At 50.5% G+C, this 24270-nt stretch overlaps 1 protein-coding gene across 3 annotated transcripts; it reads left to right on the top strand.

Moving 5' to 3' along the window:
* Window positions 1-84: 84 nt before the first annotated feature.
* Window positions 85-24136, top strand: Prage (RNA exonuclease prage). Of its 3 annotated transcripts, none has more exons than XM_076814985.1 (3): window positions 85-747; window positions 13481-13723; window positions 22171-24136. In XM_076814985.1, exons 1-3 carry the CDS (start codon window positions 675-677, stop codon window positions 23970-23972), a joined length of 2118 nt encoding a protein of 705 aa, XP_076671100.1. In that variant the 5' UTR covers window positions 85-674; the 3' UTR covers window positions 23973-24136. The 3 variants fall into 3 exon arrangements, with proteins under 3 accessions (XP_076671100.1, XP_076671099.1, XP_076671101.1); XM_076814984.1 differs by lacking the exon at window positions 85-747 and adding an exon at window positions 4666-6188; XM_076814986.1 differs by lacking the exons at window positions 85-747; window positions 13481-13723 and adding an exon at window positions 21641-22067.
* The last annotated feature ends 134 nt before the right edge of the window (window positions 24137-24270 follow it).

The raw sequence follows: 24270 nt of genomic DNA, 5'->3' as shown, positions 1-24270 counted from the left end.
TGTTATCGATACGTATGCGCAGGGTACATAATTCCAGAGGAAGAAAGGAAGTGGCCCAGAGCGAGGGAAAGAGAGAAACAGAGACAGTGACCGTGGAAACGCGGGGGAGGTGTTTGGAACGGTGGGATGAGACGAGGCCGCGGCCAGCCAGCCGTCCGACACAGCCAGTTTCTGCGTCGTTACTTCTGTCTCTGGTGCAGTGTTATCGGCCCCTGTTATCGTCGTGCAACACGTGTCAATATAGGCGCGCGTTGGCCGCGACGGCGGGTGCATTCACCGACACATGCGCACATCAGCTGAACCCGTGGCTCTTCATAAACCGGCGGGAACACGTTGCTCGTGACTCAGTGTACACGATGCCACGGCTTGGCCGCGATAGACGAACGCGCTTCACGTACACACGCCCTTCTCTTTTCTCCATTTTCCACGCTCGTGTTACCGCCGCCGTTTTCCTATTAGTCGCGTTTTCTTGACGCGCGCGCGCCGTGCACCACGCGCCGCAGCTCGCACAGTCGCCGCGCGGAACCACGCGTAACAAGGGGCCAAGTGTGTTTTGACAAGGGACCGGTGGGCATCGATGCATCGCCACGAGACCCGGCCCCCGCCCGCCGAGGAACCTCGAATATCAAACGGAGAGGCAGGTGAACCGGGAGCCTCGAGCCGCCCTTGAAACAATGACCGTTAAGTTGCTGCTGGAGGAGGCTCAGCAGAGAACCGAGCAGCAGCAGCGTCCGCTGGGCGAGCGCGGTGAGTGAATGTTTTTGTTTTGATGGTCGTTAAACACGTGGGGCGAACAGCGCCTCGGTGGCCCGTCTTGCAAAGTATAGTTTCTGTCAAGCGACGGTGTCGCGAGCTTTTCGTAGGCGACCGAGCGCGTCGTAAGATACCATCCCACTGAAACTGACGTAACATCGGATGGAAGCGGTGAAACATCGGCCGCCTCCGACTGCTGCAGCGATAAGCGGAGAGGCAGACGGTAAACGGTTGGCCCATGAATCCCTCCTGTCGCTAGTATGATGCGAAGGAACGGCGGACCGGATGTCGGAGTTAAATAAGGAACCGATGTGCCACCGAAAATAGTCTCCATAGACCCTGCGTTGGAGTTACAGTGAATCTCGGACGCAAAGCTGCTGGCAAATCTCCGTCTTCGAAGGCGGTTTCGCCGCTTCGAGTGGCTTCGACGGACGTACGCGGCGACGACCCGCCGATAAAGCGATCCAGCGTGTTTCTCTCGCTCCGCTCTTTGTCCGCCCGATTTCCAATTCCCTTGAGACCTCGCGCGGAGCATCACCCCTGCGTCGCAGCCGCCCAAAATTATTCTTCCCAGTAATGTATACGCGTAGCAATCCCGCCCGCGGAATTGCGCACTTCTTTCGTGGCGCTGTGCCAATTTCGAAGCTCAGGTACTCCGCATCGGTGAGCGTACAGCGTGTCTCTTTGTTCGCGTTATCCATCGGAGATAAAGAAAACAAAAAAAAAGAATTCGTGTAAACATGTGACCGACGGTTGCGACCTTGGGCTTCGAATCGATGCCTAGCATTGTTTTTTGGATAGTTAGTGTCCGATTCCAATGAAATAGTACAACTTGTTATTGTGTACAACGAGGAGGACGCAAGTTTTTATCAATTCACCGTTCAACAACCTGTAGCTGAATCTGAATCCTCGGTCTTACACGCTCGAGGGTTTGATTCGTGCTAGCATTCACCGGAGCGATGTTATTACGAGCCATTTCGAGTACTGTTTACCAAATACGACGGGGACTTAATGAAATGCATAATCGGCTCGCAGCGGCGAGTGATCGGGAGACCATTATGAATAATTAATCGGCTATGTTTGCGTTACGTAGCGATGGAACGCGGAGTTCCTTGTTCAGAATTATGCTAGCGGACGTTTCCTTTGAAATTAGAAACTAAGAAAATTCCACCAACTCGTTAGGGATACCATAGGTTCAAAGTCTGTTCCCTCGTTTTTTAAATTTTAATTAGCCTCCGCCTGCCTCGAGGTCGTTGTTAATTTTCCAATGCAGAAATCGAGTGGCGGCCTTAAATAGAAACATAGAGAGACACTGTTATTGGCTCGTTGCATCTATAGCGAAAATCCATGTACACCAAACTTATCTCGCCTCAGGGTCAAGCTCCATCGTGGATAATAATATGTTACGCGCCGAACGCGTGTTTGGCCTCTGACGTTATCTCGCGCTAATAAGAAAGCGTATTCTAACGTACACATCGCGTTTAATTCGTCGACGCGCGACGCAGCCGAAATTTCCGAATTCCCGCTGATAAGCTTGCGCTGTTAAATAAGTATCTTGTTGTCCGCGTGAAAACAGAAGCATAAACGTTCGCTCCGAGGCAGTTAACGACTTATAGCATCTCTTTTTCTAGTTCGAAGCTGCACCTGTTATATTATATGCTCGTCTCACGCGAGAACACCCTGATACGCAGATGTGACTCATCATTAATGATTTAGATAAGAGCCATTTCGTAAGGCCAGACGTTACACCTCGCTGTTCAATTTGTATTCGATCAGCTGCATCTGAATAGCACGAGCAGTAGGCTTACCGAAGGGTCGAGTGCCGTTAGGCGCCTCTAAACGTCTCTGTGTTAAGTCTAGATTTGATTAGGGGATTTCTAACGCGTACCAGTCGCGTCACCAACGACGGAAGCAGAGCGGAAATTTCGTAGCGTCATCAGTGGACACTTACGTCCCGACAGGGAAACGTTTCCACCTTATCGCTCCGCGTGTCGTGCTTCTTTCTCTTCGATACGCCGTACCGTACAAAGCACTTAGGATCGGAGGACCGTTGCGCCACAACGTTCCGCGGCCTAATCTCCTCCTATTCTTTGTGTTAGCTTCCGCGGGTATTTTAGAGCGGGCCACGGTACGGCTCCGAGCGACAATTCGGCTGCCTGGAGTCCGAGTCGGCAACGAGACGCCCGCGGAAGGGACACACGAATATCTCTCGTGGAAATTGACGCGCGGACCGAAGCCGAGGGAACAAGTCGCAGATAAAGCGTCCGCGCGAAAACGCGCTCGCTAGAACGAGACGGTTCACGGATTTATAAATATGTACGACGCATTTTGCGGCGTCTCGCGCGTGGATCCGAGTCTCATTGTTTAATTATCGAGGGAGCAACAAAACGCTGGTCGCTTATTGCGCAGCGGTTCGGTATCGCAAGTTCCAGATGGAACGAAAACTTCGGTCGTAAAGTGTTATTAAGGCGCATTAGCTTGTCGTTGCTGTCAAGTATTTATTAAGTGTATCGTAAACAACGATGACAATTATATAGATAGAGGTTGTGCCCGCCGTCTGTGCCATGAAACAGCGTTTAACACTGTTTAATCTCAACATTAACGAGCAGAAATCGACAGAATTTATGAATCCTGCCGTTCCCCCCCCCCCCCCACCAGGCGAAAGAGCAGAGGTGACATTCGCGTGATTTCGATGTCTCCACCGAAAGGACATTTATATTTCGAGAGGCTGTCCTAATAGCGCGCGTAGTACTCTAATTAGTTTCACGGAGGTTCGATTGAATCGATGAGAATTAAATGGTCTGTTCACGTTTCCGAGCCTTCTGTTTACATATGGAGTATCGAGGCACGGTAGCGAGGCTCGCACGTGAGAGAGCCTCGAATCGAGGACGAAGACGTTTGAAATGAGGAAAAGTAACGGGGCGAGTAACGGGTTGAATTTAACACATCTTGCCGTTACGAGCACGTTCGTACGGCTCGTCGTTAGGTCACAGTAGATCATGTAACTTCGTGACCGACTGCATGTCGATAACGTGCGTGCGTTCCGATCACGGAAGACCTATTTCCTATACATGAGAAAATAGTCGGTTCCCAAGAGAGTCAAAGATGACGGATCGGCTTGGTCGGTAATACGGGGCTATCTTGTCTTCGTCGGTAATAGCAGCGGCGCAACGGTGCCCCATCCGAGAGGATCTTGATACTTTGTCGTTCTCTATGACGCGGTATACTTTCCTCAAACCGCCAGGCGTGCTTCCATCCACGCGTCACGCAAAATGAGCTAGTCACCACTTGCCACGCTTCTGGGAACACCTTTGTCACGTTCCAAGAAAATTACATAGCCTCTCTTATGAATGAATCGAAGTATAATAGGATTTCCGGAATCCCGTCATCCTCCACTTCTCGAGGAATGCAATTTTGTTACGTAAAACGTTTAGCTAATTCCCAAATCAATTTATTAATACTATTTTAGAAACTCCTGCGATTTAGAAAACCAATTCTTAAGATTTCGAAAGTGATACTTTTAAATCTACAGTTAATTAACGGCGCTTTTTCGTACGCGGTAGGTACGGCAGATCGTATCGACCATTCAACGTTAGATCGATTAGGTGGTGACACGTTCACTCGTGACTATTACGAAGCCATCATTCATCGATGCGATCGAATATACTTACAGCGCATAAAATGACTAAGCATTCATAGTTCTAGACATCTGAAAACTCTCATATCCTTATTCCTTTAATAATGTACATTGTAGAGCGCGTGGAGGAGAAAAGAGTGAAATTTAAGAAGCGTCCAGTAGCATGGATCCTCGTAGCTCGTAGCGCAGGACAGAAAACTCGCGCGGCGACGAGCGCGACGACGCTCGGTTGTACCGCGCAAGTACATCGCGGTGGGAGAGCATGTAGTTGCTCGGGGGGGTTGAACGATAGTGGGGGATCATGGACGGAGCGCGTTAAACGCGAGGCAGCAAGGGTACGAGCGCGTATATACCGGCACTAATGGCACGTTCCGGCAAACACGCGTTTCGAGCTCTTACGAGCGTTACGTTCTCACTAGTCGAGCCTCCGAACGTGTCTCGTTCGCGATGATATTCCATCTGATTTGCGAGTGTACCGCCAGAGCACGCGATCAGCCGAACGGCTTACGTAAGTTGCGCGGTAACGTCGATTGCCTCGAGTAAATCGCCACGCTACTTTCTTTGACTATACCGCCCAGTGAGTATTCCGACAGATCCGATCGACGACACCTCGCATCAGATTCACGTTCACGCGAACAACGGTCCGCGCAACAAGACGGAGGGCCGCTAGCCACGGAGCTCGACACTCTATCGTTTCTTTCCGCGAAAACGAGACAGAGTAGCCGGCTCTAGGCCGCCTCGATCGACGGGCAACAAGGGATGCGTTGTGCCTCCCGTTCAAGCCCGATGACATAAATCCGCAGACAGCGCGGAAGGACCGATTCCACGCTGGCTTGTGCACGCGTTCGTACATACAGAGGGAGCTCGGACAGAACGAATTGCGAGCGACGAAGTGTGTCGTGCACGAAATACGAACTCCGGTGACGATCGTGCGACGGTGACCCAGAAACAACACGAAGCACAGTAACTTTATCATCGGGGCAGGCAAATCTCGCGACGGGTGCCAAGAGAAAAACGATCAGGGGACCGAGGAATGCGAACATTGTTCTTTCAACCGCGTAGCAGACACGGTCGTGCTTGGGACACCTACCGCGCCGAAATTTCAACGATCGCGGTTCAAAATTCCCGCCACAGGACGAATGCCGCACGAAAGCCACGAGGTGTGTTTACCTGCTCAGTCCCCAAAACTTGTCGAACAGTTCGGCGAAGGTGATTAAAGAAGAACATTGTTAACCATACTGAACAGCAGGGTTAAAAGAACGAGCAGGCAGGAATCAAATGCAGCGATCAGCCTTGTGGGCGACAACGCTCGGAGACTGTTCCGAGTATCCTGTGGAGTTTCGTTTCTGCGATTCATCTGGTTCGTGGCTAGAGATTTGTCGGCGATCAAGCGTCCCGTCTACAAGCCGTGTAGTTCTGGTCCGCCGCGGAGTTGACGCACTGACCGCGATCGTTACGCGTTATCTCGTGTTTTTCGGAACACGCGGTCGTGTGTGCTCTCAGTCGCGTCTCGTGTCCGCGATTTTTCCGCGACCTTTCACGAGCCCGTAAGCGAGTCGACCGTAAGCGACGAAAGTGCGGTCGGTGAGGCAAAAGAACGAGAAGTGTGTGTGATTGTCACGAAATCGTAAGCTGCACGGAAGAATGGAGGGTACAGAGGCAAAAATCACGCCGGGCCTGAGCGGCGTGTCCATCCTCGAACTCGTGAGCGCGCTGCTCCTTGGCGGGGTGGTCCTCGTGATAGGTTGCATCGTTCGCCGGTTGACACGTTCCGGCAAATCAACGGATTCGACGAAAAGTAAGCACTGCCACGAATAAACCTCACCGCACAGACACAGGTCCGAACGGGATCTTGGAACGGGAACGGGCTTGCGTCCTACCGCGAGCCTCTAGCACGCCGCCGAAACGCGATCCTCGTTTTTCTTACGCCGCTCTCGCGCTTTTCACTTACGAACCGCGATGATTAGGGACGCGGCGACGCGTTAGGCGCGTGGTATTGCTCGAAACACTAGCCACGCCGACCCCCGAGGCGGGATATCTAATTGCTGGCGACGCGAAAAAATTCCTTTCGCCTTTTATCTATCCAGCGTGAACTTCAACTGATTAAACGATCATCTCTTTCCCATTTACAACAGCTTTCGTGACAATTACGCTCGGCGAGCAAATAGTATGTCAATCATTCGCGAATAGTAGCCGGTATCGCGTGCTTCGACGCGATGCTGCTTTCTCACGCTTCAGATAGAGAAGTTGTGTGGCGTAAATATTAGTGTATTTATTTATTAATCACAGTCGATTTAAGGTAATTGAATGAGACCACGGTACGTGCGCTTCGCGAATGTTTAGGGTTTTAAATGCAGAGCAATTGGACCTCGTGCTAATGCTTAAAGAATTGGCGGGAAATTACGTTTTCGCGAGGAATGCAGTTCCGGCGAGCGTGCGTTACCGACGACTCGCTACCCGTGCGAGCGTGTTCCGTGTGAACGAACTGTGTCGTTCATGGAATATCGTATGCAAACGAAGTAGTTCGTTCTGCTCGCGGGAAAAAAAAGATTTTTGTACAGTCTTTCGTGGCGATTACGTTGCTCGTCTACTCTATACACTTTTCAGCTGATTTTACCAATAACGTGCATTTTATCAACGTTAATCGAGGTGTTAGCGTAAACTGAGAAAACGTGGAGGCCAAAGGCATATCTGAATTCGCTGCTACGATATCGATGTCTCTTTAATACTCGCATTCAGTCGCAATTAAAGCAGCGCGTCGGTGGCGGCATAGTAGGGCGCTTTTCGGGTGCAGGGAAAAGAATAGGCGGCTGGAGTGAAACGTGGTATGGGGTGGTAGCAAAGAAGACAAAAGGGGAGGGGGAAGCGCAGCAGCGTCAGCACGCAATATTTTACGCTGGAGCGCGTTTCATCCCACTTCACGAGCAGAATGAATACCAATACTTTCAAAATATGATAATTAGTATCAATTAGTGCAGTGCCTAAATTTCATTTTGCTACAATTAAGTGACACTTATTTAATGCCACTGAAGGAAAGCTAGCTAGTTTCTTTTGAAGAGAGGCCGTTTATTAACAACTGAAGCCACAAATCAGTCCATCGCGAATATAGATTTTCTCCTTAAACTTGACACAGCCAAATTACATCGAAGCCCAGTGTAGAATAATGGTAAATTGGGCAACGGCCCTCGAGTATCGTCGAAAGCGCGATCTTGAACCCGCCGAGGAGCGCGTTTGAAAAAGAAAAAAGGTTTCGCCATTGCGCGCGTACGTGAAGCGTGTCGATCGCGGTTGAAAACGCAGTCGTGGCCCGTCCGCTCGTCGTTGCTAAGTCCTTGCGTCGCCATGACAATGAATTTATTCGTACGGAGGAAACAAATGTGCCGGCATTTTCCTGGCGGTGCGCTTTCGGTCTAGAATTGCGTCGCTGAGAGAGGGAGCCCGCGCGAAGGGGCACCCTTGCGCGTATAAATATAAACCAACACGACGCGTGTGTATTTATACGCGCGTCTCTCGTGCGTACACGTGTACTTACGAGGAGAAACGCTCAGGGCCGTACGACGGGCAAATACGCGCGAAGAATGGGCAATTTAGTACAGGCAGATAACCATAGGAAATTATTCGAGGTCCTTTCTGCTGGTGACAAGAGGAAGTACAAGCTCGCGCGCATCCATCCTGACTCCCATCAGCGGGGATCGCTAACGCACCGACCGGGCATTATCGAATTCGGAATTGGACAGCGTTAAGAATTCGATATAGCTCTTATCCCTTTACCGCGGACGTACTCTTATCTCCTCGAGCGTGTCCGTGAAGCGGCCGTTCTTCGGACGGCTTGAAAATAATTTGAATTCGTACAGACTTAATTACAATTCCTAGCCAAGGAATATGAAAGTTATGTTTTCTAATGTATGGGAGAATTATGAATATTTTTAGGGTCTCCAGGCGTTTTTTAATACTCCGCTGGTTATCGCTCGGGCTTGGGGAATGTTTTAAATAATCTTGCGACGGTACACGCCATCCCGATGATCCTCGACGTTCCCGCGACCGTCGCGTGGACTTCTGTCCCGTCTCCAGCGGCGGAATAGAAATTTGTCGCAGTGCGCTACATTTTCCGGGCCAGTGCGGCGAAACACGTCCCTGAAAACACGCGACACGCACCGCGAGTGGTGCACTGACCGCGGACAACTATTTCTATTTGTCGGTCGCTTTTGCTTTCTCCGTTGTGCAAAAAGAAAAGGGGGCATATACTTGCGATCATATATACCGGGTGATCCGCCGTGCTCGGCGATCTTTAGCCGCTGCTCGCTGGTAAGAAGCGCCTGGGCGAAGCTGGAATCACGGGGCGGGGAGGAAGGGTGACGAAGGCGCCTAGTAGATTACGTCTCCCTGTATTTTATCTGCGCGTTGTTACGCCACGGAGCACAGGAGCCGTGTCACTGTTGCGTAAGGCTCGTGTGCTTCGCCTTCAAACATTTCGAGCCACCGAACGATGCACGCATTTCTCTCGCGCGCTAATTATCGCGAGGAGCTTGAATTCGTTCACCGGGCGACCGTTTATGACGCAACCGTTGTCCTTAGAGGGGGGCACGAGTCCAGCGGGAAGAGTATGGTGTTGGAGCTAGTGGAAACGTTAACCCTTACATAATCTGATACAGTTGAGAAAGTACAGAGTCCGTGACCCTTGAACTGATAATTCCTTCCGCGCGTAACAACAGGGGAGACCCCTCCTTTCCTTAAAAAAAAAAGAACGAAGGGGCCTTCTCGAATAGTCGCGTTACCGCGCTCGTGTAATCGCTTTTAAAGAGCCACAGATAACTTATCGCGAGTTTGGAGACGGCTTAGGTAGTCGGGCAATTGTTTTTTTCTCTTCTTTTATTTTTATTATTATTACTTCCATCGAAATGAAGGAAACGAGGAACTGGCTGCGTTGCTCGTGTTCCTCGTTAATCGATACGATCGATGCTTTAATTTTAATCTGCCCGCCGACATAGCTGGAATGATAAGAGAACGTTCGTGCAACGAGAATTTTTATTGCACAGCGGCGCACACGCGAGCACACACGTATTCCTGTTTTAATCGCACCAGTCATGCCTTGTACTCGAAACACTCGGGCTACAATTCGAAGGGATCGTGTCCGCCGGTCAGTTCCGACGATCGTGTTATATGTTTGATTAATCGCGACCATTAATTTAAGCCCGACCGTTTGCATAAGCATGCAACGCCGCGTATTTAAATGTCGTTGGCTGAACGTGATCGATTCGTAAATTATTTGATCTCTTCGCTGATGAATTGCGTCACTCGAGTGAACGACTCCTTTTATCGTCCCGGGGGGGGCTCCCTCGTTCCCCATGTCCCTCGATCGCGCGGGGATGCATTTATGCCGAGGCGTCGTCCCTGATTTAACGGCGATAGAGGGAAAACGCATCGGACAGCAAAAGGGGATGAGTGGTATTGTTTTTATCGGGACGTAAATAGACTTAATCAACTGGCGCGTACTACGCAGCAATGGTCGATTACACGATCGCCTCTTAGAGTGCGCGAGGATATTGCCGTAAAACGCATCATAGCCGAACCAAACAAGGTGAATGTCCCAATTTCTGCTGATTTAAGAGGTTGCTCATAAGGAAGGTGTAAAAAATTTCTTCGCGATCCAAATTCGCAGAGTAATCGATTAATTCTTAAATAATAAATCAACCGATTCAAAGACTGTTTAAGAAATATATCTCGCGATGTTTAACTGTTAGTAATTTGTAATTAAATACGATAAATGTCCGTATTTTTGCTCACGAAAAATAGTAAAAAAAATCTAAATCCAGAGCACAATGCGGTATCTGTTTTTGTTATTAAAGAAGGAACTTTTACTGCAAAAACTATTTTCTCCCCAATTATCGAATACCAATAGCGACGCTGTTCCTTAGCACAACCAGCTAGAATAAGATCGAAGAATCCAAGAGTCTCTCTCGTTTTAAAAGTTTGTCGTTGCTTGTGCTGCGCTTCGATTAGCTCGCGCAACACTCGCGTAAATGTTCGAGTAAATTAGAATTATTTTGTCGCGACTGTAGTAGAAGCGTGACGCCTTATAATAATAAGAAAAACGCGAAATGAGCAGAAATGGGGACGCGAGCAGAAATTGGGACATTTACCTTACGCGTGCACGTAAACGGAACGGCAGGATGAATTCAGTCGTTTTACTGCGCGCTGGCGCGACTATTTACCTTACTTTATCGTTTGCATAGAAGTAGGTCGAGGCTGGCACTGTTTTTTTTTTTCACGGTCGTGAAATTAACTTACTCGTCGTGTGCGTGCGATAATATCGTCGCTAATGCCGGGCGAGATTCCGCATGGGACGAGCGGGGCGGGCCATTAGCGCGAGGGGGTTGGACAGTGGAGGAGTTGGCGATTATTAACCGTGCCTCTGAAATAGTCCCTTCCGAGAGGGACCTACTCGGTTTAAAGGCCCCCATTGATTTGAAACAGGTAATCCATGGGTATATGGCGGAGTCCGAGCCGTGGATTTTATGGTCCCCTCTATCGCCTCGTATATCCCGCGCCATTGTGCGACGAAAGCGGCCGGCGGCGGTCGGGATTACGGTGGCCGAAATGAAAGGAACTCGTCATACCGTACCTGATGACGTGTACGTTAGGATTCGGGGCTCAGGCAGTTGATGACGACGTGCCCCGGTGCAGGTCAATTGTCTTTGTCCCGTGGAAAGGACACTCAATCGGTCGACGGAAGCCGCCGTATACCCTGTGCGCTAGAAAGTCGAGCCGGACGGGTTTTTCCGAAGGAGAGAAAGTACCTCGCGCATTTTTGGAACGAATTAGTCACTGCAGGGCGCTGGAAGATTACTCAGCGAACAATTTTCAGATGCACCCTCCGTTGCGTCACGCGTGGCCTTATTAACGGGAAACACCACTGTGTGAAAAGTAAGCTGTTTTTAAGAATTTTCTTCAGGAATAATTTACAGTTTTCATAGAAATTTTTTACTACCTACCTTTAGTACAATGTCTTAAGACACTGTAAAAAAAATAAATAGAAAAACATGCGTAATTTTTAATATTACGGTAATCATTTTATGGTAATAATAATAATATATTAATTAATCTTCTAGATCCCCCACGCGCGCTGGTCGAATCTGTAACTATGGAACAGCAGGTTCGAAATCAAATTTCATTGTTTTAATATAAAATATATGAGCGTAGTTTCACGTTGCACGTACCGATTTCTGAGACAAATTATTTTTGTAAAGATCGTTCGCTTTAGAAGAGAAGTTTCTTAACACGAAATTGTACTAAAGGTAGCTAATAACAAATTTCTTTGAAAACTGTAAATTATTCCTGCCAAAAATTCTTAAAAATGGCTTACTTCTCCGTTCGTCACAGTGGTGTGTGTTCCCCCTTAACGAAAAATGCTCGACGCTCGGAGCGAACCTTAGGGTACTTATGCCAACTTTTTTTACATTGAACTGTTGGCTTTCACGCGGCTATTATAGCGCTCAATATTATATCCTCGACAAGTTGGCATTTTCTTCAGGACGCAAAGTCACGGCCGCGGTTACACAACTGGCAAAAAAAGGCACATTGTGAGCTCACGGATTTCGATCATCCGCCGAGTATTCTGCACCTGTAAATCCGACACCGCGCGACGTTCCCCCTGCAGCGTGTTTGTCTGGTAGTTTTTTTTCCCCCCCTAGTCACGCGCGGGCCTGCGAGGAGTTTTACACGAGGACTGTAAACGAAAACAAACACTTATGCTCGCACGACATTCGGTATTTACCCAAGTAAATGCCGTTGCCTTTTTACCTGCGACCTCTGACGTCACGGCCGAGGCCCCATTTACCTCCTCGCATCCACAGATTCCAACCGCGATTGTATTCGGACGGTATGCAGATTGGCCGTGACGATTATCAAGCGGGTGCAGTCGCACGTTTCCGCGCGAGAGAAATGATTCGGGCGAGTGAGATGCTCGATGCTGCTCGGGTTTGTTCAAGACCTCGGCAAACGAGAATCATTGCACCAAGAGAGCCGGTACTTAGTCTCTACTCCATCATAATTGTCAATTACACGCGTGCTCGAATCAATTGCTTCTCAACGAGCTAATGAAACAAAGCGACCTGGAGCATAGTTGCAAGTTCTGCTTCGTTACTCCCGCGTCTACTACCCGCTCGTCGCCAGGTAATTACGCCGAGGGTCGGTCCCCCTGGAGCGTTATTCGGCCGCGCCCCGCGTTTTCCAGCGATATTCGGGAAACCGGTCGCAGCCCGCCTTAACGAGGAAGGGGTGCAGCGGATAAAAGAGTGGGGACGGTCCGCGCGTGAAAATGTTACCTTTCGACGGTGTCACGGGCACGTTCACCCTAAAAACAGATTAGTATGCCCGTTGCGCAGGTCAAGGAACGTAAAAGGGCGAACGAGACGGTCGGTGGCTTTAGTGCACGTGGGACCGTCGTAGCATCGGGATCACCTGAAATTTTCCACGCCCGGTCAGTGCTGTGACAGAAAGCGTTTCGCGCGGGCATATCCTGCACGCGCCTCATCCTCGCCTCGGCCTTTTTTGTTTTGCCACGGCGTCTCCGCGATAATAGCCAGGCAGCGCGCGTGTCCATTGACTGCCGTGTCCCCGAGATACGTGGGGAAAAAAAACGACGTCGCTCCGAGCGAAAGCAGCGGAAGCCTGCCTGTAAACATAACACGGTAAGAGGTGTGCCCTCGGTATACTCTCGACGGTGTTCCGAGAGGGGGTTCTCTCGGGGGAAACGGGACGTCGGGTGCGGTGGAATGTCGGGGGTGGTGGAGTGGAATGTCGCGGTGCCACGTGGTAGCTGCTCCGACTGATGCAACGCGGCGGGTTTAGGACACAAAGTTTACACGCCACGAATGGCCAGCCCGTGAACCGAACACGCTTCTGCTGGAATTTCCAGGAGACTGTTTTTGTTTTTTTTTTTTTAACTCTTCTAATATCCACGGGCAGACGAAGGCTACGTTGTGTTAAAAGAGATTCGAAAGATCGCGATGTTGAGGAACTCGTAAATTTCTCCGCACAGGTGTGTGTTTAAAGTGGACCCGTCTGAACCGAGTTATTTTCTCGTTGCAGATGCCACAGAATCGGAAAAGGTGAAGTTCGAGGACACGACAGACTCGACGAGCGGATCGACCGGTGCAGGAGCAACAGGAGGTGGCGCAGGTAGCAACAAACGCGCGAAGAACAAGAAGAGGCGCGAGGCGCAGCAGGAGTTCACGCACTCGTGGATGGTGGGCGCGTTAAAGGGTCACACCGCCCGTGTCCTCGACATGAATTTCTCCAGCAACGGCAAGTTCCTCGCAAGCTGTGCCGAAGGTATGTGTAGAAAAAAAAGTAAACTTCTCGCACCCTACGGGGGCCTCTATCAGCGACGTTATTATTCTCTGTTTTTTTTTCTCTCTTATCGCGGACCTTAAGCCGGGGTGCAATAGTATTTCCAGATAAAACGCGCGAACACTAACCGATCGCGCCTCGATAGCGGATTAATTTTTCACTCAGTTATCGGGCCAAGTGCGTCTCTCTCGTGTTCCGATAAAAATGTTGCATCACAAAGCGCTCCGCGGCAGCACATCCCGTCTATAAAATATTTCGGTTACCCGAAAGAGTCGTGAATTCGACTCAGTCCGAAGGCGAGGCGTGAGTCACTAATGCTCGAAATCCAGGCTTGTTTTGTTGACACCCGCTGTGTCCGGTGGCCACGTGAACGCAACGGTTCTCGGTATTGCGCGAGATTGGGGACAGAAAGGTCGCGCGTCTCTGATAGAGTCCCTCGAGGGAGAATCCTTTGTCTCGTCTTACGAACTACATCGAAACTCGGTAACGGCACGTCGCCAGAGTGATTTTCGCCCCGAAAAAGTCGAGCGTCCTTTACTTCTCGACTGGTGACGCGATGGGTTTTTTTTTATACCTGCATGTGTCATTGCTGTCCACATTATTATGTCTCGGTAACAATACCCGACCTCTCGTCCTCCCCGCTCGCACCTTTTCTGCGACTATTTACGTCTCTGCATTATACCTACCTACCTACCTACCTTCTTCTTCTTTTTTTTTGTCTTTCGCTCGCCGGGCTCGTATAACGCACGGAAAGACGAACGTGGCCGAAGTAAAAGTTATATGTCGCCCAGTTCGGCGTAAGTCGAGTGCTGTCCGAGAAAGATAGAGACACGCAGAGAACCCGTTGGACTCTCCCGAAAGGAAACACGCTTTTACGGCTGGAAACGAATCGGCTTATTATCGGGCACCTCGCGTTACTCGTTACTAGATTTTTCGTTTTGCTTCTGCAGGCAGAAGTAATGTAGGTCGTCGCAGTGAAATCAAGCCGCGATCGAGGCATTTTTGGGCTCCTAGAAAACGGTCGTACTGGCTCTCGAGCAGTTTTTTTTTTTTTTTACTGCCACCGGCTGTCCCCCAAGATCTCTATCTCGATCGGTTTTACTTAGAATGCGGGCGAAAGAAACTTTAAAACGAAACTTGAGAGGGGGGTCGCTCTCCTTTTTTTTGCTCATTTAGGTTTTTGTAACGTCTAGACGATATATATGGCCCAATTACCCAAAGAAGAACGGGGCAGAGTGAAAGTATGAAAATGATGGAAAAATTGCTCGCGCCGAACGACTACTTTCACTATTTCATCTTCGAGATCGAAACGAGACTCGGCAACCCGATCTCTTGCTGGCGCAGGCGCGCTATACGTTTATAACGACACGGTTGTCGGAACTGAAATTCCGTTTCTACCGAATATGGTTTCAACGAATCTGTGATATTACCATCGTTAGAAAATTACTCATCACGCGGGTAACTTTGACAACGCTCCTTTTACACGGAGTTAATCTGGAAAAATATCTAACTGCAGTGCGCACTGAAAATGCTTCCTCTAAAACAAAAATACATGGGAAATATGAAACAAAGCTTTCACTTACGGATCTTCGAGTTCTATTTCCCTCGGGAACGAAGAATCGTGCGAGGGAATTTTTTCGGGAGGAATATCACTTTCGCTTAGATTCTACCGCATACTTTGGGCCTAGGCAATTCAATCCCGCGATCCCGACTGTATTAGGATTCCATTTATATATTTTTCAGTTGTTCGTAAAGCAAATTTGCGTTTTTAAAGATTCTCGAAATTCTCGGGATAAGTTATAACGTGATATATCAAGTCCCGGGAGTTTTAGAATCCAAAAGCAGCTGGGATCCGGGATTGAAGTCCCTGTTTGGGCCCTAGTCCCTGTGTCCACAAGAGGTGACGTTAGACCCGCGGTTATTTCGCAACGGAGCGCGTAAGGGGTTAAAGTATTTGAACACCTCAGCCTCTCGTGTCCTTTGATGACTTTCTTCATAACGCTCGTGGGTGACTCGTTGACCATGGAGGATTTTCGTATAGCGACGGCGCGGCGGCTTCTCTCCGACGAGTTTCTCCTCTTTCGTTTCTCCCGGCTCGTTTAACCTCGAATCTCGGAGAGACGAGACACCGTGCACGTGTCCGTGCGTGCAGCGTATCCAGAAGCATGAGTAATAGGAGCCTGCGTTCTTGGAACAGGAGCTTTTAACTGGAGTCCCTCGGATTCTTTAATTCCTTCTTCTTTTCCAAAAGCAACTTCTCCCCATTATCCGCACTCGCGCAAGTAGGGTTGCCAACCGTGCTATAATATATAGTATTCTGCCACATTTTTATCCAGTGTACTGTGCTTTTATACAGTTAGAAAAACATATAGCACGCAAAAATACTACATTTCCTATACATGATAAAGTTCTACAATTTTTACTTATCTTTTTGTTACACTACGGCAACATCAAAACTTAAACTTCCCAATTTAAACTTTAACAGAGAGGATTTTTTCTTCCACGATTGTGAATTGGCGGGAAGATAGAAACGGAGCTAGTTTATCCCATAAAAAAATCAGCTCCGCATTAGTCAAAGACGCTAAATAAATTAATATCGACGAAATGCACAGAAATACACATTTAAAGAATGTTGCTTTACGTTGCTTTAACGTAGCCTTACTTTGTACCACTTTCCTCTGAAAAGTACCATATTTTTCATCACACGTGGCCGTAAAGCAAGAAAACGTTGGCAACCCCACGCGTAAGGGTATACACATATATAAAACCTTAAAATCGTTGCCGCAGAAATAAAGCACCGTCTCCGTTCGGGGTTTAGATTTACACAGCGCCCCATGAATAACGCAGCAGCGTCGCATGAAAATTCATTAGCGGGACATTTATTTACATAGTTTTCTTCGCCGCGATTAACTTTTCGAACCCGCCACTCAGTCGCGTCTGGAACGGCGACGCTCGGTAAACAATATACTTAAGCGTCGCTTCTCAAAGTTCACCGTATCACCGTCCATAGATAATTCGGCCGGTTTAACGTGACTCATCGGCCGCGCTCTAGGTACCGACGGAAACGCGGTAGCCAGTGAATCACTGCCAGGTAGACGAGCGGTAAGTAATCGGCAATCGCGGGCGATACGGTTGCAGCTGCGTCTCGCGAAAAACGGTCCCCGCGAGGCGATTTCTGAATATTCTTCGGAGCGCGCCTCGACGCGCCAGACCGTCCGAAACGATCGCGAAAATGTCCTCCGCGGGGGTTGCGCCCGTTAAAATTAGAAAACGGCTACTGAACTTTGCGCCGGGCTTCCAAATCCCCTTCGTCTTCCCGGTTCCATTAACGAGAGAGGGCCCCTTCTTCGCCGCTGCGACGACCTTGCCTCGTATCACTCAACCGTTATCATTGCGCGGCCGCGACGCAGAAGTTGGGCCGCGGGTGTACCGCCGTGACCGATACCGATTAATCGGCGCATTATAACGGAGTCTAATTGTGGGAAACGGTATATAGAATTCGGGGCCACTGGCTGACGCTATCACCTTTTCGAAACGCGACGTAAGAAGCGCGCTCGGTTGTAACCGCGTCTAATAATAGAGCGACGTGGGAAATTCTCTGGCCTTAAATCAAGCCCACACGTCGTCGGGCGACAGATTGCTGCGAGCCGCGGGCTCGGCGAACCGGGCATCGTCATAAGCCGATAATTCGGTGTACGAGATTAGCGCCCCCACCTTCGGTCCGCCCGCGAAATCCAATTTCCGAACTTCCTGATCCGCCAATTTCGCCGAAGAAGATACGTGGGCGCCTTACGTCGCGGGGATAGGTACGAGTGCGAATTTGAAAGACAGTCGAAGCTATTGTGCCGCGGAATGCGCGCACGCGGTCACTTTGCAGCTAATTCGCTGTAGATCCATCCATTGCGAACGGACCATTTGATTCTATTTGATTATAAGGGTATAACAGAGGGTAATTAAGTCTTCGTAATCACTTACGTGGCTGCTTGTGTACGTTGGTCGAGTAGGGCAGACCGGGGCTAGTTGACTAATTTTTAATATTTCTTATTTTTGTAAATAGCACCGTTGGTATTTTGCTGACTCGTTGCACACCAAAAGTTTACATATTTCATTAGGTATACAGGCTTAGTTTTTAAAATTGTTTTAATGCAGTCTAGGTCGTAGGTTTTGGTATATTTAGAGCAGTGAGACGAATAAGTCAACAAACCCCGGCTGCGGGGTTAGTTGACTTGACATTTACTTTTCAATTTTAACTCTTTGCCTGCAAAAGGCGTATATATACGCAGCCAATTCCATGGATGTAGTATACGAAAGGCGCACATATATATCCTACGACCAAAATAATTTTTTTCTCACTCTTTTACACTGTTATTTTTTTTTTTTATTAAGTATCGTGGTGTTAGATACTGTAATCATTTTCTACTTGTTTGTTATGGTCTATTTGGGAGGTTTGAGAGTTTGAAGGGAGGATAGGGTGTAAAACTGGTAGGGGTGAGTTTAGAGGGATTTGTGGTGGGGAGAGTGGATTTGAGCAGCTTAAACTCTTTGCCTCGACTGCATCTCGAGGATAAAAAGCGCAATTTTTAGTGGTATTCCTATGCTCAAATAAAATGATTTAGAATTTCGACCGTAAAGAATTTTTAAAACTTAAAAATAAATGTTATCGGTGCACCGGTTCGGTCTATTTTTTATACATTTTTTTTTACAAAAATAGATATCAAGTATTGCTTGATGTTCGTTCATGAATATTTTGTGGAAACATGATACAGTGACTTTAATTTAGGATATTTTATTTTATCCGGTGCGTGGGGGTTTCGTACGTGCGACCCTTAACACGTTGACTACGTCGGACGGGGTTACTTGACTAAGCATAGGAATTTTTAAAGCATAACAGTAAATGTTATCGGCGCACCGGTGCGGTCTATTTTTTATACAAATTTTCTACAAAAATAGACCGCACCGGTGCGCCGATAACATTTACTTTTATGCTTTAAAAATTCCTATGCTTAGTAAAGTAACCTCGTCCGACATAGTCAACGTGTTAAGGGTCGCACGTACTAAACCTCCACGCACCGGATAAAATAAAATACCCTAAATTACAGTCAATGTATCACGTTTCCCCAAAATATTCACGAACAAACATCAAGCAATACTTAGTGGACAAAAATTCATAAATAGTCGACAGAAAAATACGTACTCCCCGCCGACCTTCTCAGATTTTTTATTTCCACTGATAGAACACGCAAGTTTTTGTCACGGTGGCACGTTAAATGGCAAGCTGTTCATTCGCGCGCTTGAATATCGAGAATCGCAGCATAATTTGCAACATAGTACAGCAATTAAAGGGAATTACTCAACTAACCTCGTTAGCCAACTAGCCCCGGTCCTCCCCTACACGTTGTTGGGTTCCCCTTACGCGTCGAATATTTATATTACAACCCTAGCGCAGGATTTCAAGCGTACCTTACTAGAATTCCCGTAACAGCATTTGTCCCGAAGACGATCGTCAATCGCGCGGAATATTCTTCTTTTTACTCTAGCTGTCTAGAGGCGCGTAAAACCCCCGTGGTGCTCGATTTTCAATTCGCACTCGTCGCCGAGTACTTCGCCCAGTGACCGCGATTCCCTCGCTCCCTCCAGTCGAGCGTTAGTCAGACTTTCCCAGGAGGTCACCAGGATTTCCTCGAAGGACCTGCGGCGGAACACGCGCGCTTTGCGGCGGATGATTTCATTAAATGACGCAACGGTACATATCGAAGCCGGTCATTCCTGCGAACGGGGATACCGTGTTCCCGTTATCCGAGTGGCACAGCCGATTCCCGTAGCCGCTGTTCTCTTTCTCCCTCCGCTGCTTCCTTTTCCCTTTAGCGCGTGGAAACTCCGCCGGCCGCGTCTTCGCGCCCCTCGTCCCCGTGGCGCACGCAACGCGACAAGTAGCCGGCGGCCTCCTCTCCGTCTCTCTCTCCCCCTGCCGCCCCTCTGCTCCTGACCGAGAAACCGTAGCAATCGTTTATCGGCGCTGGCCGGATCGCTTGATATTATTCCCCGTGCCGTCGCCGAGGAAATCGCAGCGGAACCAATGGGTCTATGGCGAAACAGAGGTAATACCGTCTTTCCTCCCGGAAATCTCGCGGGAAATCTCACGCGCGCGGTTCTGACGCAATCCTGACGCAATTCTGATGCAGAACTCCAAGGTTCGTTGATATTTCCTATTCATTCCGCTTCCACCGGCGTGTCTCCCCCGTCTCGCTCGGCCCCTGCAGCCGCGGCGGTCTTATGAGAGGCTTAATAATAACCGTGAGGTGTACGAAAGGCGGTGGAGCACAGCGAGGCGCACCTGAAAATACATAGGCTAGAGTCGTCGAGCATCGTTCATCCTAATTGATGATCGAGGAGAAAACCGGAGGCAAGGTTCCAAGGGGCAAGCGCGAAGCAGAAAGTCTTGTCCCTCGAGAGAGAGATATCCTTGGCGCCTCCACTCGAACGATCCTCCTTGAAGTATTCGTATTCCCTCCTCCGCTTATCAAGATCCCACTGTCCAAACTTTCCCCCCCGTGAAAGTTTCGTCGATTGCATCGTAAACAGAAGACTAATTCCGTTTAAAGAAACCGAATGTAAAGAGTGCCGCGGCGGCCTTGATAGCTCCGCGAACAGTGACTCCGCAGAGCTCTGGACCACGGAGCCAGCTGCGCCCGTCTTCCGCCGATGTCCGCAAGAGTAACCGCGCGGATTCGTCGCTGCCGAAACGGGGCTCGCGTTCTTTTTACTACCGCGGACGGCACGGGGGAAAAGAAAGCAGCGACCCCTTCCGCGACGTCCCGGGCGAAAGTTGCATATCGCTGGATAAACAAGAAGCGCTGAAACGGTTCACTTTTATCGCCCCGGCTGCTTTTTTAATCGCTCGACTGGAACGAGAGCGCCAACCGCCGCGCGCTCATTCATCGCTTACTCTTACGCGATACAAAGAGGAGATCCTATCTCGGGGAATTTACGCGGGGCACGCGTCTCCTCGAGGGCTGCCTACGCCGAGACGGGAGACCACTCTCGCCATCGCGATGGGAAACTTCCCAGATTAATGTTCCATCGACGAACGTAGATCGCTGCTTTCGTTGCATTCTTTTTTTTCTCTCTCTGCGTAATTCTTTCCTCTTCTCACGTACACTTTTCGACGTCTAGCTTCGTACCTTCGCAACGCCGAACGCAGTGTCGGCGTGAGTGGAGTGCTTCCGTTTCCGTTTAAACGTATAAATCAAGAGGTTGATGCACAGACTTTCATCGCGCGATCACGAGGCGAATAATGCGTTGACATTATGAATCTTGTGCACAGACAAAAATCCATATACGTTGTTTCATGCGTCCCGTGGCAAGCTTTCACTTTCATGGTCTTTTCTTCTCGTTTTCTTCTTTTCTAAATCGAATTAACCCCGATAAGGTTTCTCGTTTCGCGTCTGTCCGCGCGTATCTATCGCGTCACGGTCTTGTCCCCTCGGCTCGGGGGCCCGGGGGAAGCAGAAAAGGCCATATTTCTCGCTGGAATCGTACCAAGTTTAGTCACACCGCGGTGTAGGGCAACGGTTCAAGGCAGAAGCATAGCGGTCTCTGGGTCAAGAGCGGCTCGGATCGATGCGACCGAGAGTTTTTGGTGCATCGCGTAGACACACCACCTCCCCCGTTCGTAGATTCGTACAGCGATGTGTGTCGTCTTCTGTTTAGTCGAAACGAAGGGAAGAAGCTAGTGCCGGCTCGTGCTTCGGCAATCGGGCATCGCGGATTGATACAGCGACCATGGGATCCTCGGACCTCGTGCGTATCGTATACGTAATCCTAAGACAGATCTCGCGAGGGAGGCTCACCGCCTGGAGGCGAGCGTCTCTTGAACGGAATCGGGCCGAAAAGCGTAGGGACTAATGGGCGCTCATGACCGTTGGAGCATTGGGAGCTAATGGTTGATACATTTCTATGAAACGAGCTTCGTGCATTGCATTCGTAGATCGTCTGATAGATTTCAGTGGGAGACAACGCGAGGCTCCAAAGTATGGAGCAGGATTGACTCACGCGTATGCCACTTATCTTAACGAAATTTATCAGACGACTTGAAAGCGTAATGATCCAAGCGGACTTGTTTATCGAAAACAGTTGACCGTTAGCTGCCGAGATTGCAAGGTGTCGTGGACGTTCGTCCGATCCTGTGTTTTAAGTTCCATTCCATCCAAGAAAGGAACGCTCCGTAGGCTTTGACCCTTGCTTGCCAGAGGCACCGAGGAAAGCCAGGACAGCTAATAGGACAGAGAGAGAGAGAGAGAGAGAGAGAGAGAGATGCATGCGCGTGGTGTGTGGCCAAATCCTAACCAGTAATAACGTAGGACGTGATTAGTAAGTCTCGCTGCCGGACGATGAACTGACGCATATATGTTTTTGTATGTGACATAAAGATTGCGGCCTGCGGCCGGAAGAGGAGGTCCTGGACCCGGGGGAGACCGATCGGTACGCCGGCTGTAAGGTGAACCGTGAGACGCCACCATCGACGAAGGCGGCCGGAGGCAAGAGCAAGTCCTCGCCGCCGTCTGCGCCCGCCTCGCCGACATCTGCGCCGGGAGCAGCGTCCACGGGCGCGACCACGACCGCCGCCACCACCGCTGCGCCGTCCACGAAGGAGGATCGGGCGATTCTGAGTCGCAGACAGCGAAAGAATCGCACCAGAGCCCCGCGGGACCAGCGCCGAGAGCTGCGCGACGACGAGCACGAGCCCGAGGACGAGCAGGCCGCCCAGCAGCAGCAAAGACACCGCCGTCACCATCACTGTCGCCAGCAGCACTATCCGAACAGCGGGACCAGAAGCGCAGACTCCAACGGGATAGCTTCCGCGGCCTCGAGGAACGGCGGCTCCAGGAGAAATCAGTCCCAGAACGATTCGCACCGCGAGGAGAGCAAAGGCGACGGTGCCACCGGCAAAGCAGCGAACAACGGCTCGAGGAAATCCCGCGGCATCTTCCTGAGCAGCCAGAGGAAGGAGCTGCACCATCTGAGCGACGCCGCGCTGGCCTCGCTCCTACGCAGGTACACGCTCACCGGGGAGCAGCTGGCCCATCTCGGCTACCCCGTGGAGTGCAGCTACTTCCCCGGGTACGCGGTGATTATCAATCACCACCAGCACCCGGTGGGTCACCGCGTTCCTAGGGGCTACCATCACCTGGACGCGAACGCGCGGGAATTCGTCCCTGGCAGCGGCAGCGGGTCGTGGACGATGGTGGAGAGCGAGGCGGACAGCGGTAACTGCAGCGGGAGTTCGCTGGAGAACTCCGACCTGGAGCAGGAGAGCGCCTCGGATAGCGACAAGAGCTCGGACATCGGTGAATCGTCGTTATCCTCCACCGACTCATCTTCCTCGTCCTCTTCCTCGTCCTCTGCCTCGAGCTACCAAGAGAAGTCAAGGAGAGACTCCACCCCGGACCCTTACGAGCTGGTGGTGGTAGAGAGACGGTGCGCCAGGTGCTTCAAGAGCTTCTACGTGAACCGGGAGGACGGCGAGTACCTGCACGAGGAGCGCTGCGTCTACCATTGGGGCAAGCTCCGCAGCGGCCACGTGGACGGCTCGCACGGGGACACCTGGGAGTGCTGCCGGGGCCGGGAGACAGCCAGGGGATGCACCACCGCCAGGATGCACGTGTGGACGGGTCTGGCGCCCGGTTACAACGGCCCGTTCGACGGCTACGCGCGCACCAGGCCCGCCAGGAACGTGCCGAAGGACGGGAACTACGGGGTGTACGCGCTGGACTGCGAGATGTGCTTCACGCGGCGGGGCCTCGAGGTGGCCAAGGTCACGGTGGTGGGCATGGACGGCAAGGTCGTGTACGACACCCTCGTGAAGCCCGACGCCGAGGTGATCGATTACAATACGCGGTTCAGCGGGATCACGGCGAAGGACCTATCGAGGGCGTCCAAGTCCCTCAGGGACGTGCAGAAGGACCTGACCGGCTTCGTCCACGCCGAGACCATACTCATCGGCCACGGCCTGGAGAACGATCTCAGGGCGCTGAGGATACTTCACACGACGGTGATCGACACGTGCGTCGCGTTCCCCCACTTCCTCGGCTATCCTTTTCGCAGCAGCCTAAAGACTCTGGCGAGGACGGTGCTGCGAAGAGAGATACAGGTGACGGAACACGATTCCGTGGAGGACGCGAGGATCGCGGTGGATCTCATGCTCCGGAGACTGCAGCACGACCTCTCGTAGAGTATCGCCTCGCGAGAGGGACCGGAGGGGGGGGGCGAAGGACAGAGAGAAGAAGAGAACGAAGAGGAAGGTATACTTGGGGTAACCGAAGACAGTCGAGAGTAATATAGTGCTGATGGAACTGTCGGATCTCTATCGCGAGGCGAAATTTTTTATTGGAAACTGCGCGAAGAGGCCTCGGTGTCCTCGTCGAGCCTGTGACACCTGGCCGGATCCAGCGGGCCGTCCACTTTCGCGGGGGTTCGCTGACGAAATCGGAGCCCCGCGATAGGGCGCCCGCGAGCCGGCCCGCGCCACG

This window comes from Andrena cerasifolii, chromosome 6 (genome assembly GCF_050908995.1).
Source record: "Andrena cerasifolii isolate SP2316 chromosome 6, iyAndCera1_principal, whole genome shotgun sequence".
In the NCBI taxonomy this organism is placed as follows: Eukaryota; Metazoa; Arthropoda; class Insecta; order Hymenoptera; family Andrenidae; genus Andrena; species Andrena cerasifolii.
This window is presented reverse-complemented; position numbering and strand designations above follow the sequence as displayed.